The following is a 15,706-nucleotide window of genomic DNA, read 5'->3' as shown; positions in this document are numbered from 1 at the left end:
ACGACTCCTTTGTTTTCCTAGAGACCTAGAGATAAGTAGGTATCGTGGACAATTTTTTTTTTTTTTTTCTCAGAGCTGAAGACCGAACCCAGGGTCTTGTGCTTGCTAGGCAAGCGCTCTACCACTGAGCTAAATCCCCAACTCCTGTGGACATTTTGATAGATTTCAGATTTAGACTTTACTACTACTACCTGTTCCCTTTATTTTGGGTTTTGGGGGCAGGGTCTCATAGCTCAGGCTGTGTAGACGACAGGATTTGTTTTCAATTCCTGCTCCTCCTGCCTCGACCTCAGTGCTGTATGTGCACCGCCATGCCTGGCTCTTGTTTCAGTAGTCTGGGTCCTGGTAGCTTTTAAGAGTGTGTGTGAGGGTTGGAGAGATGGCTCAGCGGTTAAGAACACTGGCTGCTCCTCCAGAGGACCCAGTGTTCAATTCCCAGAACCTACATGGCAGCTCACAGCTGTCTGTAACTCCAGTTCCAGAGAGTCTGACCCCTTCACACCAATGCACATAAAATAAAGTTAAATAAACTATTAAAAAAAAAAAAAAAAGAGCGTGTGATTCTGGGGTTGGAGAGACGGCTCATCATTTAAGAGCACTGACTGTTCCTCAGAGCGAGGACCTACATGATGGCTCCCAACTGACTGTCACTCCAGTCTCAAGGGATCTGACACCCTCTTCTGGCCTATGAGGGGACCAATCACACAAATGGTACACACTATACACATAAAAATTAAAAAAAAAAAGACTCTTTAAACTAACTGTGATAATGGAGTAATATTTAAATATTTTAAGCAAGACATGTGGCTCACACAGGAATTGATGAATGGAGGCAGGAGGATTACTTTGGAATTTGAGGTCAGCCTGGGCTATCTAGTGAGTTCCAGACCTGCTTGGATTACAATGTTAGACCCTAACTCAAAAAACCAAGAAGGGGGAATCTAATTGTTTTAGAGTACTTTGATTTATGGGTCTGCAGAATTTCATTGTTTCCTGTGGCAGCAGTCACATTGGCTAGCGTGTGTTCGTTGTTTAGTTGTTTGGCAGGTGACGCGACGTCAGTAGTCACCACAAACAGCCCTCTGAACCTTTGCCCTTACTCTATTGTAGACTATTCTGTCCAAAGTACTGAATGATCTTGTTCTGTGTTTCATCCCAGGGGCTATTGTTCTAGAAGACAAAGGCGTCTCCGGAAAACACTCAACTTTAAGATGGGAAACAGACACAAGTTCACCGGAAAGAAAGTCACGGAGGAGCTCCTGACCGATAACAGGTGCCAGGCTCTAAGTTCGTCTTGCTGACACCTGGAGCCCTTGAGTTTTCTCATGTGCCCTCTGAGCAGCTCTGGGGTCCTGTGCTGTACTGTTCCTGCATCTGTAGGTGAAGAGACGTTCAGTAGCTTGCTCAAGAGCTGTGCTGGCGGTTGGGGTGTGGTTCCGTTGGTGGATTGCCTCTCTAGCATACACAGACCCTGGCTGTGATCCCCTGAAGCACAGAAAAACGGATGTGGTAGCACACACCTGTAATCCCAACACTTAGGAAATGGAGGCAGGAAGATGAAGAATTCGGGGTTGTCCTTGGTTCCATAGTGAATCTGAGAGCAACATTACCTATGTGAGGCCCTATCTCCAGTTGCTCCTTTCCCTCCACAAAAAAGATCAGTCTGTGAAGTCATTCTGGAGCTTCAGTGTGGACCAGGTTGTTCTCCGAGGCTGGAGAGACAGCTTGTTGCTAGGGTGCTGGGGAGTAACCGAGCGCTGGACAGGAGCCAACAGCAGGACCGTTGGGGTTTGCTGGCCGGTCTGCCAGTCAGGGAGCTCCAGCCTAGCAAGAGACCCTGTCTCCAAACGTAAGGGGGGAAGACTAGAGCGATGCCGCCCAGTGTTAACCTCTGACCTCCGAGTGCATGCGCATAGACATGCATACGCAGAAGTTTTGTTTAATTCAGTATTGTTTATAAAGACTGAGGCCTTCAGAGCCTAAAATAGGGTCCTTTATAAAAAATAAAAAATAAAAATCTGATAGCCAGGTGTGGTGGCACATGCCTTTAACCCCAGCACTCAGGAGGCAGAGGCAGGTGGATCTCTGTGAGTTCAAGGCCAGCCTGATCTACAGAGTGAGTTTCAGGACAGCCAGGGCTACACAGAGAAACCCTGTCTCAGGAAAACCTTCCTGAGGATCCTAACAGACTTAGGTTAGTGACCCTTCAGGAAGTGCCAGCCGTGGTCTGTGTTGGGTTCGGTAGTGCAGAGTGAGGTGCAGAAAGGTCGGAGTTGCCCACAGTCACACAGCTATAAGACAAGGCTGTGGGACTCCAGCTCAGGCTCTGGTGCAGTGCTCCATCACTCTTCAACATAACTGTTGGTTTGAGGTTTTTGGATGCTTGCTTGCTTGCTTTGAGATAGGGTCTCATTTTGTAGACTAGGCTTGCCTGGAACTTGTAATCCTCCTGCCTCAGCCTCCTAAGTGCTGGAGTTACTAGTGAGCACCGCCATGCCCAACATAATATCCTGCCACTTAAACATTTGATTTCTAACTGGGTTCCAGACCTAGGCTGGCTGACTTGAGATGAGAGAGGCTTTTCAGTGAGATCTACCCAGGTGGTGACTGGAAATGGGAGGAGGAGCTCTAGTTGGTTCAGAGAGGCTGACTTGGGAACTTGCACTGTGAGGAAGGAGTCCCGAGGGAGGAGAAGAGCTGAGAGACAGGGCATTGTACCTCAGAGGATGTGTTTGGGTCCGGTGCTCCTAGCCCTCATTCACTCTCCCAACCCCCTGGTGTAGGTACTTGCTGCTGGTTCTGATGGATGCAGAAAGAGCCTGGAGCTATGCCATGCAGCTCAAACAGGAAGCCAACACCGAGCCCCGAAAACGGTTTCACTTGCTGTCTCGCCTTCGCAAAGCTGTGAAGCATGCCGAGGAGCTGGAGCGTTTGTGTGAGAGCAGCCGCGTGGATGCCAAAACCAAGCTCGAGGCCCAGGTCACTGTCTTCACATCCAGTTTCACTTTAGTGTGGCGAGTCAAGACGTAACCTAAAACACCCCACAGCTAAACAGAGCAGTTCCATATGTTACACATCGAAGGGCCTCCTGTGGCTATCCATGTACTCTACAAGCTACAGCCCTGACTTGCTTTCGAAGGGTGAAATTAGTGTCTCTTATTTTTCAGCTCTTAGTTTTTTATAATTTTAGCTCTAATCTTTTGATAATAATCAGGCTTCTTTTAATGCATAGGTAGAAAGTTTTATACCTGGAAAAATTCCCAGGAATATTTTTGGCAATTTGTTTTTAGAGATGATAGATAGTAAAGGTTATATTCAGTATATTTTATGTGTGTAACTGTTTTGCCTGAATGTCTGCACTCTATGTGCATGATAGATGATAGATACTAAAGATTACATTCAACTCATTTTTGTTTTTAATTGTTTTTTGTGTGTGGATGCTTTAGCTGAATGTATGTCTGTGCACAGTGTGCGTGCTTGGTACCCATGGAGGCCAGAAGATACCCATGGAGGCAAGAAGAGCGTTGGTTCTGAGTTAAAGAGAGTTGTGAGCTGCCATGTGGGTGTTAGGATTGAATCCGGGTCCTCTGGCAGAGCAGTCAGTGCTCTTGACTATCCTAACCACTGAGCCATCTCTCCATCCAGCCCTGGTTTTGTTTTTTTAAACAGGACTTTATAGTCCAGGCTTAACTTGAATTCACTTTATAGCCAAGCCTGAAAGAGTCCTGAGATTATAATCATGTGTTCAGCTATTTTTCTTCAGGAGTAGGAGAATGCAAGTCTTCCCATCCAGGTTGGTGTAGATTCTCTTACTCCTCCTGCCTCAATCTCTTGAATGCTCTAGGATTTTAAGATGTGCACTACCATGCCTGGCAGTATTGAACTTTAACAAAAAGTTATCGTTGTGTCTGATGTGTTTGCGTATGAGTACAGATGCACATTTGTGGAAGGAAGAAAAATTACCGGGGCATTTGGGTTCCAGGGATCAAACTCAGGCTTGCACAGAAACACTTTTGCCTGCTGAACATCTCCAAGGTCCAGTATGGAACCTCTGATGCTTACGGGATGGTCTAGAAACTGACTGTTAAGTGAAATGAAGTGAGTAAGATACTCTGCCCTTGGGGTCTGGAGAGATGGCTCAGTGGTTAAGAGCACTGGCTGTTCTTACAGAGGTCCTGAGTTCAATTCCTAGCACCCAGCATGGCAGCCCACAACTGTCTGTAACTCCAGGGGCTCCTCTGATGCCCTCCTCTGGCCTTCATCAGCACCAGGCACACATGTGGTACCCAGACATATGCGCAGGCAAAACACCCGCATACATTTGAATAAGAAAGAAAAGTTAACTTGATTTCAGGGCATGGTGGAGTATGCCTTTAATACTAGCATTTAGAAGGCAGAGGCAGGTGGAACTCTGTGAGTTCAAGGCCAGCCTGGTCTTCATAGTGAAGTCCAGGCCAGTAAGAGCTGCATGGTGAGACCTTATATTCAGAAAAGAGAGAAAGAGAAAGAAAGTCACCTTGAGTGTCTCCACGCAGGTGCTATCAGAGTTAGAAGCCATCAGGGCATGGGGTAGAGCATTGGTCATTTGTGCTGAGGCAGTTCTTTGTGAACTAAGCATGAAGTGCAGTGACAGAGTACCTGCCTAGGATGTGCAGAGCCCTAGGTTCCTTCCATAGCGCCCCAAAAGCAACTAAAAAAAGCAAATCTGGCAAGCCCCTTGCTTAGCAGTTCTTTTCTACCCCCTCACAGGCCTACACAGCTTACCTCTCAGGAATGTTGCGCTTTGAACATCAAGAATGGAAAGCTGCCATTGAGGCTTTTAACAAATGCAAGTAAGTCCTCCGGTGCAGAAGCAATGGCTGCTTTCGTTAAGTCTCAGTCAAGCTGCAGACCCTGTTACTGTCTGTGCACGTTAGGACAGTTTGCTTTTCCCTACAGCCGGTTTATTCTCTTTTCGTCCTTAGACGGCTCTACTCTGGTAGTCAGTAAAATACCTTCAGAGGGCTTGTGTTTTAGTTTTGGTCACATGGTCCTTGTGAGTTTGCTTTCTTAAAATATGGCTGCCATAATACATGCTGTTTCTTTGCTTGCAGAACTATCTATGAGAAGCTGGCCAGTGCATTCACAGAGGAGCAGGCTGTGCTGTATAACCAGCGTGTAGAAGAGATCTCACCCAACATCCGCTACTGTGCTTACAACATTGGTGAGCAGACCAAGGCAGTGCTCCTCACCTGACGTGGTTTGCTTTGAGGCTTATGTACCTTTCTCTGTGTTTAACATCCATCCTTGGCCTGAGGGTGTTCGTTTGTCTGGTTTTGGGTTTCACTATGTAGACTGGCCTGAACTCACTCTGTAGACCAGGCTGGCCTCACACTCACAGAGACACACATGCGTCTGCCTCTGCCTCCTGAGCCCTGGGATTGAAAGCATGTGCTACTGTACCTGGCTTGGCCTCAGTTTTGAAGATAGCAGAAGTAGAACTGTCTGATGTGTACTGTGGCCCACGAACCCACACACACACAGGCTGGTGATGGTGGTGATGATGATGGACTGTCTGTGACAGCCTCACTCCAGTCTATAGACCTTGGCTCTTTGGCTTCGCCTGCGTCCCTTTATCTTCTCGCCTCCTTAAGAACAGTTGGAGTCCCCAGCCAGTGCTATCCTCCTCTTTCCAGAGGAGTTCCAGGTGTACAGTGAAGCGAAGTGAAAGATCAGCCCACACCTGCATAACTCCCTTCCCATCATCCCCACAGAGTGGTATTTTTTTCCTTACAAATGTTTTATTTGTGTGTTTGTGCCTGCCCGAGTTTATGTGTACTCTGTGCATGCATTGCCTAGGAGGCTGGAGGAGGGTGTCAGAGCCCTGGAACAGCTGATTATGAGCTGCCTGACGGGTGCTGGGAACTGAGCCCAGGTCCTCTGTAAGAGCAGCGGATGCTCTTCCTACTGAACCATCTCTGCAGCCCCACCAGGGTAGTACTTTTGTACAGTTGAGCCTATATTAACATATCGTAATGTCTCAAAGTCCATAATTAATCTTAGGGCTCAGCTTGACATTGAGCTCTTCAGAATTTAGACCAGTGTAATGACATGTACCCACCATTATTACCAGTGTTTCAATGCCCCGTCAGTTCATTTTGAAAAAACTCATCTCCAAAGCAGATGGTGTTAAGGATCTGCTGTAGTGTGGGTCTTCTTCACTAGAGGGGAAAGTACTGTCACTCTGAATAAAAGATTTTCCCTCTCTCTCTGTCTCTCAGGGGACCAGTCAGCTATCAATGAACTCATGCAGATGAGACTGAGGTCTGGGGGCACAGAGGGGCTCCTTGCTGAAAAACTGGAGGTAATGTATAATAAACATGTTTGTGAAAGCTGATTTGAAAAAGTCTAGACATGGGCTGGAGAGATGGCTCAGATGTTAAGAGCACTGACTACTCTTCCAGAGGTCCTGAGTTCAATTCCCAGCAACCACATGGTGGCTCACAACCATCTATAGTGAGATCTGATACCTTCTTCTGGCCTGCAGGCATACATGCAGGCAGAACATTGTATATGTAATAAATAAATAAATCTTTAAAAAAAAAAGTCTAGACATAATATGTAATTCAGCTCCTAGATATATTTACTATTAATATATGTATATTTATAGTTGTATCTACATTAAAAAACTTCCCTAAATCTTTAAGTATTTAACTTATATGTATGCTTACTATCAACATATGCTTGTGTGTGTGTGTGTGTGTGTGTGTGTGTGTGTGTCTACTTTTTTGTGTGTGTAATCCTGGCTGGCCTGGAACTCACAGAGACCCGCCTACTCTGCCTCCTAAGTGCCAGGGTCAAAGGCGTATGTCGCTACACTTGATTTATGTCTCACTGTGTAGCCCTTGATAGCCTGGATCTTGCTATGTAGACAAGCCTGGCCTTGAACTCATAGAGATCCACCTGCCTCTGCCTCCTAAGTGTTAGTATTAAGGTGTGCACCACCATGCTTGGAAAACTTCCCTAAATATTTACACACGTTTTGTGTGTGTGTGTGTGTGTGTGTGTGTGTGTGTGTGTGTGTATTTTCAGACTCATTCTATATGCTGATCTTGAACTCGTGGTAGTCCTGCCTCAGCCCTGTAAGTGTTGGAATTACAGATATGAGCCACTATACCTGGAAACCTTTTTTTTTCTCCCTGAGCAAGTGACATAGATTCAAAGAAAAAGTAAGAAATGTAAGAAATTGGGGGAAGAATGTTGACTTTCCATACACTAAAACTCATGATACCCAGGGAAATTTAAAATAAGTAGCAATCTAGTCTGCTCGGAGGGTGTACTGTCTTGGTTGAGACAGCCGATAGGTGGTCCTGTTTTTACCGGTCCCACTGCCACTGTTAAAGCTTTAACTTCTCAACTGTTCTGCAGGCCTTGATCACTCAGACTCGAGCCAAGCAGGCGGCCACCATGAGTGAGGTGGAGTGGAGGGGAAGGACAGTGCCAGTGAAGATCGACAAAGTGAGGATCTTCTTACTCGGACTGGCCGACAATGAAGCCGCTATCGTCCAGGTGAGGAGGAGAGACCCATGGGGCTCCCAGCTGTGTGTCTGAAGGTCATCTAGAGGTCAAGCTGTGGTCACACGGGTGTTCGTTTCCCCCCCCCAAGCACAAATTATCTTAAAGCTGTTTAGGAGTTGGTAAATCTAGAGATGTACTCCTTTGAATAAGATGAGTTGGAAGTCAAGTATCTGGGAATTACATCTAAGGGTGGAGAATTTCACAGTGACGGTCATGGGGGAAAAGGAGTGTGGAAAGGTTTGCCAACTGCAGAGGGGCACACCAGGCCAGCAGGTGGTGCCCCTGCTGTTACACTCCTGGAGTCTGACCTCTTGTCCTCACCTTCTTGGCCTCAGGGCCACCTCTCATTCCTGGGCCGCTCAGGAGAGCCTGGGTGAACCAGAATATCTTGTTCTGTGTTCTCTCCATGTAGTAATCATGCAAAAGCTATACTTGAAGCTACTTATTGACATAATTACCTGCTTGTGGCTGAGAACAACCAGATGTAGCCCCAAAGATACAGATCCTGGAGCACTCAGTTTATGAGGAGCAATGAGTGAGGCCCTTAGAGTTTCTCCACAGGCGGTGAGGGGCATCTTTTAAAACTGAGGTTCTGACCATGGCCTCCTGGGTCAGAGGAATTTCTAAGGCCTGGCATTGCCATTGTATCCCAGGTTGTGGATGGGACGTGGAGTCTGCATTACAATTTGTGTTGAGGAGGATGTTGAGCATCTAGACTTTCCGGCACTTTCCACAGTTTGTTTGTTGGTTGGTTTTGTTTTGTTTTGTTTGGGGTTTTTTGGGTTTTTTTATTTATTTATTTTTTTTAATTTTTTAAATTTTTTTCGGGACAGGGTTTCTCTGTAGCTTTGGAGCCTGTCCTGGATCTCACTCTGTGGACCAGGCTGGCCTCAAACTCACAGAGATCCACCTGGCTCTGCCTCCCAAGTGGTGGGATTAAAGGTGTGCACCTCCACGCCTGGCTTAAAGAACTAATTTTATTTTAGCTTTTTACATTTATTTTGTGAGGGGGCACACACACACATACATACATGTTTGGGTTTTTGTAACTAAGGGCTGACATCTGGATAGACACTCCTAAAGCAGGTCGAGGGGCTGGGGTTTAGCTCAAGGGTAGCAAGTATACTCATGATAAAGATCTCAGTTCAGTCCCTAGCACCAGGAGGAAAAAGGTAGTTTAAGATTGATCAGAGAAGAAATTGGGAAGGAAAAAATAAAATGACCATATCCCAAACTTGAGTAAATAAAAGAAAATCCATTCAGCCATGTCAGCTCATCTAGTCATTAGTTTAAGTATGTGCTTACAGAATTAAGTGCATGCATCTGTTTACTGTCCGTCACATCACACATAATAGCAGGTGTGCTTTGTAAGTACCCCTTAAAGCCTGTCTGTCATCAGACTTGCATGGCACATGGCTCATAGCACCCAGTGATGATGCAACAAAGCTTTTCTACAGGAAGAGGTTTTGTTGTTTGTTTGGTTTTGATTTTGCAGAGCTAGGGATGAAACCCAGACCCTAAAGCATGCTAGGCCATCATTCTGCCATGGAGTTATATCTCAGCTGTTTTTCATGTTTTGTTTTGTTTCAAATAAGTTCTCAGTCTGAAGCCTGCAACTCACTATGTAGACCAGGCTGGCCTCAAACTCACAAAGATCTGCCTGCCTGCATCTCCTGAGTGCTGAGATTAAAGGTGTGCTCCACCACAGCTGACGTTTTCCATGTTTTACATTACTATTGAGAATAGATTTCTCAAACTAAGAACACTGTTTATATCTATTAAATTTTAATAATTTATTTCTTTACCATGTGTGTATTGTCAGATGTGTGCATGTGGAGGTCCAAGGACAACTTAAAAAGAGTCAATTTCCTCCTTCCACCACATGGTACCTAGGGATTGAACTCAGGTCTTTGGGCTTGGTGGCAAGCACCCTCTAATCCTACCACTAGGTAGGAGAAGCAGGCAGATTTCTGTGAGAACAAGGCCATCCAGGGCTACACAGTAAGACCCTCTCAAAGTAAAATAAATAGATTTGATCTGTTTTCTGGGTGAATAGTTATTTTAATTGTTTTTTATTTTTATTCATTTATTTATTTTTTTGTTTTTTTTGAGACAGGGTTTCTCTGTGTAGTTTTGGGGCCTGTCCTGGACCTCACTCTGTAGACCAGGCTGGCCTTGAACTCACAGAGCTCTGTCTGGCTCTCCCTCCTGAGTGCTGGGATTAAAGGTGTGCACCACCACCTGGCTCATTTTATATTAATACTTGGTCAGTCCCTAGTGGTCATTGGCAGTTGTATTGTGAGGTTATTTTTTGGCAGCTCGTTTTGAGAGATTTTAAATAATTTGCAAGCTTGATAATTTTTAACACTTCAATTCTGAGTGGGGGAAGACTTATTTTCATTTTGTTCATTTTACTTATTTATTATTGCATTATTAATGTATTTATTGTGGGGAGGGGAGAGAAGCATGCCACATAGCACACAAGTAGAGGAGGCCAGAGGGTAACTTGAAAAAACTCAGTTCTCCCCTTCCATCACGCTAGTCTGATTCTGTTTATTTGTTTATTTGTTTGTTTGGTGTCTGAGTAGGATGGAGAACATTTACTCTTTTCTAAAAAAGAGAGAAAAGCAAGCAAGCAAAACCCTTTGTTTACTGTATTTCCTCGTGTTTGTCTCTTCTGGACCTCTCAGGGCTGGGTGAGGCTTCCTTCCTGGTTCTCCTGTGGGTGTGGTGGGAATGTGGCTAGGCTTGCCTTGTGTGTCTCTTAGTCACACAGCACTAGCTTCCAACAATTTCTATCAACAAGTGAAAACAGCCCAGGAATCCCTTTGTTAGCAGGAGACACTGCAGCCAGTGTCTTTGCAGCCCCTGGCCTGGAGGCACCCCTTGAGAAGAGAGCCTGAAGTACACCCTGAATGTTCGGGGTTTCCTGAAACAGGTCTAGAATTGATTGATTGAGACCAATAGGAAGCTCCTTACTTCTAGGCTTCAGACCCTGTGCCATAGGCACACCTGGGAACGGGGTCCAGCCAAGCCACACATTCTTATGCAGAGAGTTTGCCCTTTGTGTTTAGAACACACCCCTGCTGGCTCTGCAGCAGATGTGGCCGCTTGAGATGTGGAGAGGGAGTCTCAACATGTCTCTGCATGTTGAGAGGCGTGTCTCCTCTCGGGAGTCATCTTGGCATCAAGTACAGGTTCTAGAATAAGTGTAAGCTGTAAATCAAGACTTCCTGTTTGGAGACAATTTGCCCTGGGCGGGAAGATTCATGGCAAGTTCTCAGATACTTGGTGGTCTCTGAGTCACTGAGCAGTGTGAGTAGCACATGGAAAACAACCGACGAAATCCTTCCCTTCAGACATGCCTTTTCCTTCATTGTGGAATATCTTCATAAAATCCTCAGTGAAATTTATGTGAGAGCCGCGGGAAATTTGACTGACTGCCGATGAAGGCAGTGAAGACGGTTAGCATTCTGGCATCCTCTAATTTCTAAGTTGGGACATTTCCTACCAATAGGAAGGAAGGCAGAGCCTCATTTATTGCCCATTGCCAGACAGCTTAGTCCTACCCATCTGAAAGGAGTGCTGCGGTGTATTTGTAAGATAATGTGGTTCAAACTGGTGCTAGGGCTGAGTCTGCTGTGGTTGACTATTGGAGTCCTTAAGTGGTGTTAGGGCTAGTCACCTCTCTTACTCAGTTGTTACAGCTGCACAGAAATCTTACATTGAAAAATTAGTCGGAGCCCAGTGATGGTGGCATATGCCTTTAATCTCAACACTTAAGAGGCAGAGGCAGGCAGATCTCTGTGAGTTTGAGGCCAGCCTGGTCTACACGAGTTCCAGGACAGCCAGGGCTACAGAGAAACCCGGTCTCAAAGAAAAAAAATTAGAATATTAGTCAGAATTTGGTTAGATGATTATGAAGGATCTTCTCTGGGGTTGCACTGGACAGACAGTGCTATGACATATTTGGATTGTTCCGTGTAAATTACCACAGATACTTAGTCCCACAGCGGCACATGCTGCTGCCCACTGCATGGCAGAGTGTGGCTAGAGCACATGTCCATCCTGCACTTCTGTTGGCTAGTAGGTGCTGCCTGGTGTGGGAACAAGCTGATGGGGCCTTGTTTGCCCTCAAGTTACAGGATGCCATGGCCCCGATTTGTCCCAAGTTAGTGAGGGACAGGAAAGTCAAGTGACTTGTAAGTGGAAGGGTCTGTTTGGTTTAGATTGGGCAATTTATAGAGGAGATTTCTTTACACCAGAAAGTAGGAAAAACATTAGCATTCTTCAGAGAGCTTTCTCTAAGCTCCTTCATCTCTTAAAAGAGTAGGCCTTCTGGGCGGGCTTCTGTGCTTCCTGAGAGGTCGGTTGAATGTTGACGTTTTCTCAGGTTGGCTGTTAGTTCTGTGGAAAGTCAAACATAGCCGTGGAATGCTGCTGCTTTCTCTCAGTGGGTCTGCCAGTAGCACGGGTCTGTCTGCTTTCTGCCTTTTGTCCCCTGCTCAGTCAGATTCCTTAGGACGGATAACGTGGTGTGGCAGGCATTCAGTTCGTGACTCACTTTGTCATTTATCCAAGCAGTGTAGCGGAGGGTGACGCCCAGTACTTGTACAGAGATTGTCACCTCATTCTTGTCAACCATTCGTGCCCAAAAGTTGTTCTCTGAGTTGGCCACGTATGACATTGGACACAGAATGTCTAGAGAAAACAACTTAATCTGATATTTAGGAGAAATCCCTTGTTTGGTTGGATATTGATCAGTAATGTCTATTTCTTGCTTGAATCTAAAAGAAGTCAAACTGCAGATTGGCTCATATTTGTATTTTGTTTGTTTGTTTGTTTTTCGAGACAGGGTTTCTCTGTGTAGTTTTGCGCCTTTCCTGGAACTCACTTGGTAGTCCGGGCTGGCCTCGAACTCACAGAGATCCACCTGGCTCTGCCTCCCGAGTGCTGGGATTAAAGGCGTGCGCCACCACTGCCCGGCTTGGCTCATGTTTGTAAAGGTATTTTACAGACCTATCCTCTGAGCCATATTGACATTGTATTCAGGAGTTTGGCCAGGGCTGCTCACAAAAGATTGTCATAGCTGGGCTTGTTGACTGTCCACATTTCCTCATTAGAAGGAGGGTGCCAGTAGGGTCATAGCACCCTCACTGAGTATCCAGCCACCCTTTCCAACCAATTATATGCAGTCTGCCCTCATAGCACGGGGCCTGAGCAAAGGCTGAGGGAGGGACTCCATCTGCACAGGTTTGGAGGAGGCTTAACCCTGTTGGGCACAGACCTTCTAGTGTGGGAGCTCTAAGGTCACCCATTCCTGTTTATAGCCCTCACCCATTGCTCTGTAAGTCTGACAAACTCATTGTTCTCCAGAGTGGACAGTGGAGTTGTCCATCTGTTGGTCACTGGGACCAGTGGAGCAATGGATGTCTTCATCTGGGAAGGAGCTGTAGCAGTAAAAGGACAGTTCTGTTGACATACAACAGCTTGACAATAGAAAAGGGAAGAAACTTCTGGTGTGTTGTTCTTCAGTGGAGAAAGCAGCATCCTGAGAGGGGGCTGTAGACTTCCCCAGGGGCACTAGGCAATGGCCCTTAGCAGAGGTAGAGTTGTTGGAGCTGAGTTCTGTGATAGGGAGACACTCGGAGCACCAGGGCCCTGGCAGCTTGAGATGATGCCTGCAGACATGGCTTTCTGAAAAAAGTGTGTTCACTTTTTCAATATAGTTCCCGTTGTAGTTAGTATATGATGGATGCAACATCATTTGCACAGTGACATGTAAAGGGATCCATGAGGGCTGGACCAGTTGCTGCTCTCTCAGAGGACCCAGGTTCAGTTCCTAGCACATGTGTTGAGTGGCTCATAACTCTAGCTCCAGGGGATCTGATGATGCCTTTTGGCCTCCATGGGCACCTGTACTCATGGACATACGTAGACAAGCACACATATACATAATTTAAAATAAAATAAAATTTAAGGCTGTCTTGGGTTAGTGTAAGTGTGGTTGGGGGGATCAGATCACTACTGCGCCCTCCTCCAGTTTGCTCAAAACAGTCTTTGCTGCATTTCGTCCGTCTAGGCTGAAAGTGAAGACACAAAGGAGCGTCTGTTCGAGTCCATGCTCAGTGAGTGCCGAGATGCCCTCCAGGCCGTGAGGGAAGAGCTCAAGCCTGATCAGGTGTCTGTCCTGTCCTGGGGTGGGGGGTGGGGTGGGGTGGTGGTGGGGGTCTGTGTAGCACACTCTTAGCCTTTGGGGTGTTTGTAGATGTGATCAGCTTATTAGTACCAGAGGCCTCTGGGCTCCGTCAGGTCTATGACTTCCTTCTCATGGCCTGTTCTCCATAGTGGTCATCCCATGGTTTCAGCCTCTTGTCTCCAGGAGCACTCCTGGTGTGCGGTGCTCCCCTTTTCTAATGGCGTGATCCTTTCAGGCATCAGGACTGAAAACTGAAGAACCATTTCTATCCCTGTGTCCCCACACTCTGGTCCGTCCTCCCTTACTCATACTGTCTCTCCCTGATGATGACTCCACTTGTTGGTGTTTGGTTAAAGCAGAATCTAGTTGTGTAGCCCAAGATGGACTCCAACTCATGCTCCCTGCCTTAGCCTTTGGAGAGCTGGGCTTGCAGAGGTTGGTAGCCATGATTAGTTTCCACCTCTCCTTAAATGGTATTTTAACTTATACAGAGATGGCCATAAAGGTGAGGTGGTACACACCTGTAATTGTAACATTCTGCAGACAGAGGCTGGAGGATTGCCAGTTTGGTAATTGAAAAACACTTGAATATTCGCACCTGCAGTCTCTTCTACAACGTGTGGTAACGTCTGCACAGACACTGGAGGTTAAAGACATGGATGGCTCTGGGGCTCTTCCTCAGCTGTGGCAGCACAGGGTAGACTAGGAATGGTAGACTTAGGGTCTAAAACAGGCCTACAGTGCTGCCGTGGTCTGACTCATGGTTCTGTATGCTGAACCAGGGCCTTGTGCATGCTAGGCACATCTTGTGGGGTTTTGTTTGTTTTTAAAAGTTTGAGCCAAGAGCTCATTAAGTTTCCCTGACTATAAACAAACTTAGGCTCTTCCTTTCTCAGTCTCATGATTAGCTAGGATTGCAGGTGTGTGTGCCCACACTTGGCGAGACTGTCTGTAGTGTTGGGATAAAACACTGGGAACAGAGGACAAGAACCCTCAACTGGCTGTTGCTCAGCATTCTGTCACTCAAGGCTAGGTTTTGGATGTCAGTGGCAACTGGTTAATCTTGTCATTTTGTAATGTTAATAGGTCTTTATTTCTGAGGGCGTGACACTTGGAAGAATTTGTGGGTCTGTGCAGCAAATTTTATGGACCACGCTAGTGGAGGAGAACTGAGAGCCGAGGCCAAGAGTTTTACCTTTTACCTTCTTTACCTTTTCAGAAACAGAGAGACTATACCCTTGATGGAGAGTCGGGGAAAGTATCTAATCTCCAGTACCTGCACAGGTGAGGGTCAGCTTACTTCTCTGTGTGTTTATATCAATTTAGAGTTTTAATTTTATGTGTATGGGTACCTACATGTATATCTATGCATCACATATGTCCCTGTGCCTGTGGAGGCGAGAAGAGGGCATCGGATCCACTGGAACTGAGGTTATAGATGGTTGTGAGCTTCATTATGGGTGCTAGGAATCAAACCCCTGTTCTTTGCAAGAGAAGCCAGTGCTCCTAACTGGAGATCTTAGCTCTAGAGCCTCCTTATGTCCCCCTCCCCTTTTTTTTTCTTTTTTGAGACAGAGTCTCTCTACATAGCCATGGCTATCCTGGAACTCACTCTGTAGACCAGGCTGACCTCAGACTCAGAGATCCGCCTGCCTCTGCCTCCTGAGTGCTGGGATTAAAGGTGTGTGCCACCACCACCCAGCTTTCTTGTTTTGTATAGAAAGTTTCATTAATTTGCATACACGTCTCTGTCTTGTTCAGTGTTGGTGTCTCTGCTGCCCAAGAGAGAACACTTCAGCTAGTAGCTCTTGGCTGCTGTTTACTTTGGGCTTTGTTTGCTTGATTTTGTTTACAGCTGTGGGGCAGTGGGTGGGCTTTTTGGTTTTGTGTTTTCCCTTTTTTTTTTAGTGTGTGTGTACATGATGAGTATGTCGGGGTTCATGCATGTAA

At 46.2% G+C, this 15,706-nt stretch overlaps 1 protein-coding gene across 1 annotated transcript in view; it reads left to right on the top strand.

Moving 5' to 3' along the window:
- The window catches only part of Srp68 (signal recognition particle 68), a 35,739-nt gene that overhangs the window by 5,886 nt on the left and 14,147 nt on the right, over positions 1-15,706 (top strand). The window contains exons 3-10 of the mRNA XM_059272155.1: positions 1,160-1,273; positions 2,784-2,979; positions 4,750-4,832; positions 5,094-5,203; positions 6,261-6,343; positions 7,408-7,548; positions 13,640-13,738; positions 14,976-15,040. Of these exons, the coding sequence (XP_059128138.1) occupies positions 1,160-1,273; positions 2,784-2,979; positions 4,750-4,832; positions 5,094-5,203; positions 6,261-6,343; positions 7,408-7,548; positions 13,640-13,738; positions 14,976-15,040 (891 nt within the window). The remainder of the gene's footprint in view (positions 1-1,159; positions 1,274-2,783; positions 2,980-4,749; positions 4,833-5,093; positions 5,204-6,260; positions 6,344-7,407; positions 7,549-13,639; positions 13,739-14,975; positions 15,041-15,706) is intronic.

The sequence above is a fragment of the Peromyscus eremicus genome, chromosome 8a (genome assembly GCF_949786415.1).
Source record: "Peromyscus eremicus chromosome 8a, PerEre_H2_v1, whole genome shotgun sequence".
Taxonomy (NCBI): Eukaryota; Metazoa; Chordata; class Mammalia; order Rodentia; family Cricetidae; genus Peromyscus; species Peromyscus eremicus.
Note: the sequence above shows the minus strand (reverse complement) of the source record. Positions and strands in the feature narration are given on the sequence as shown.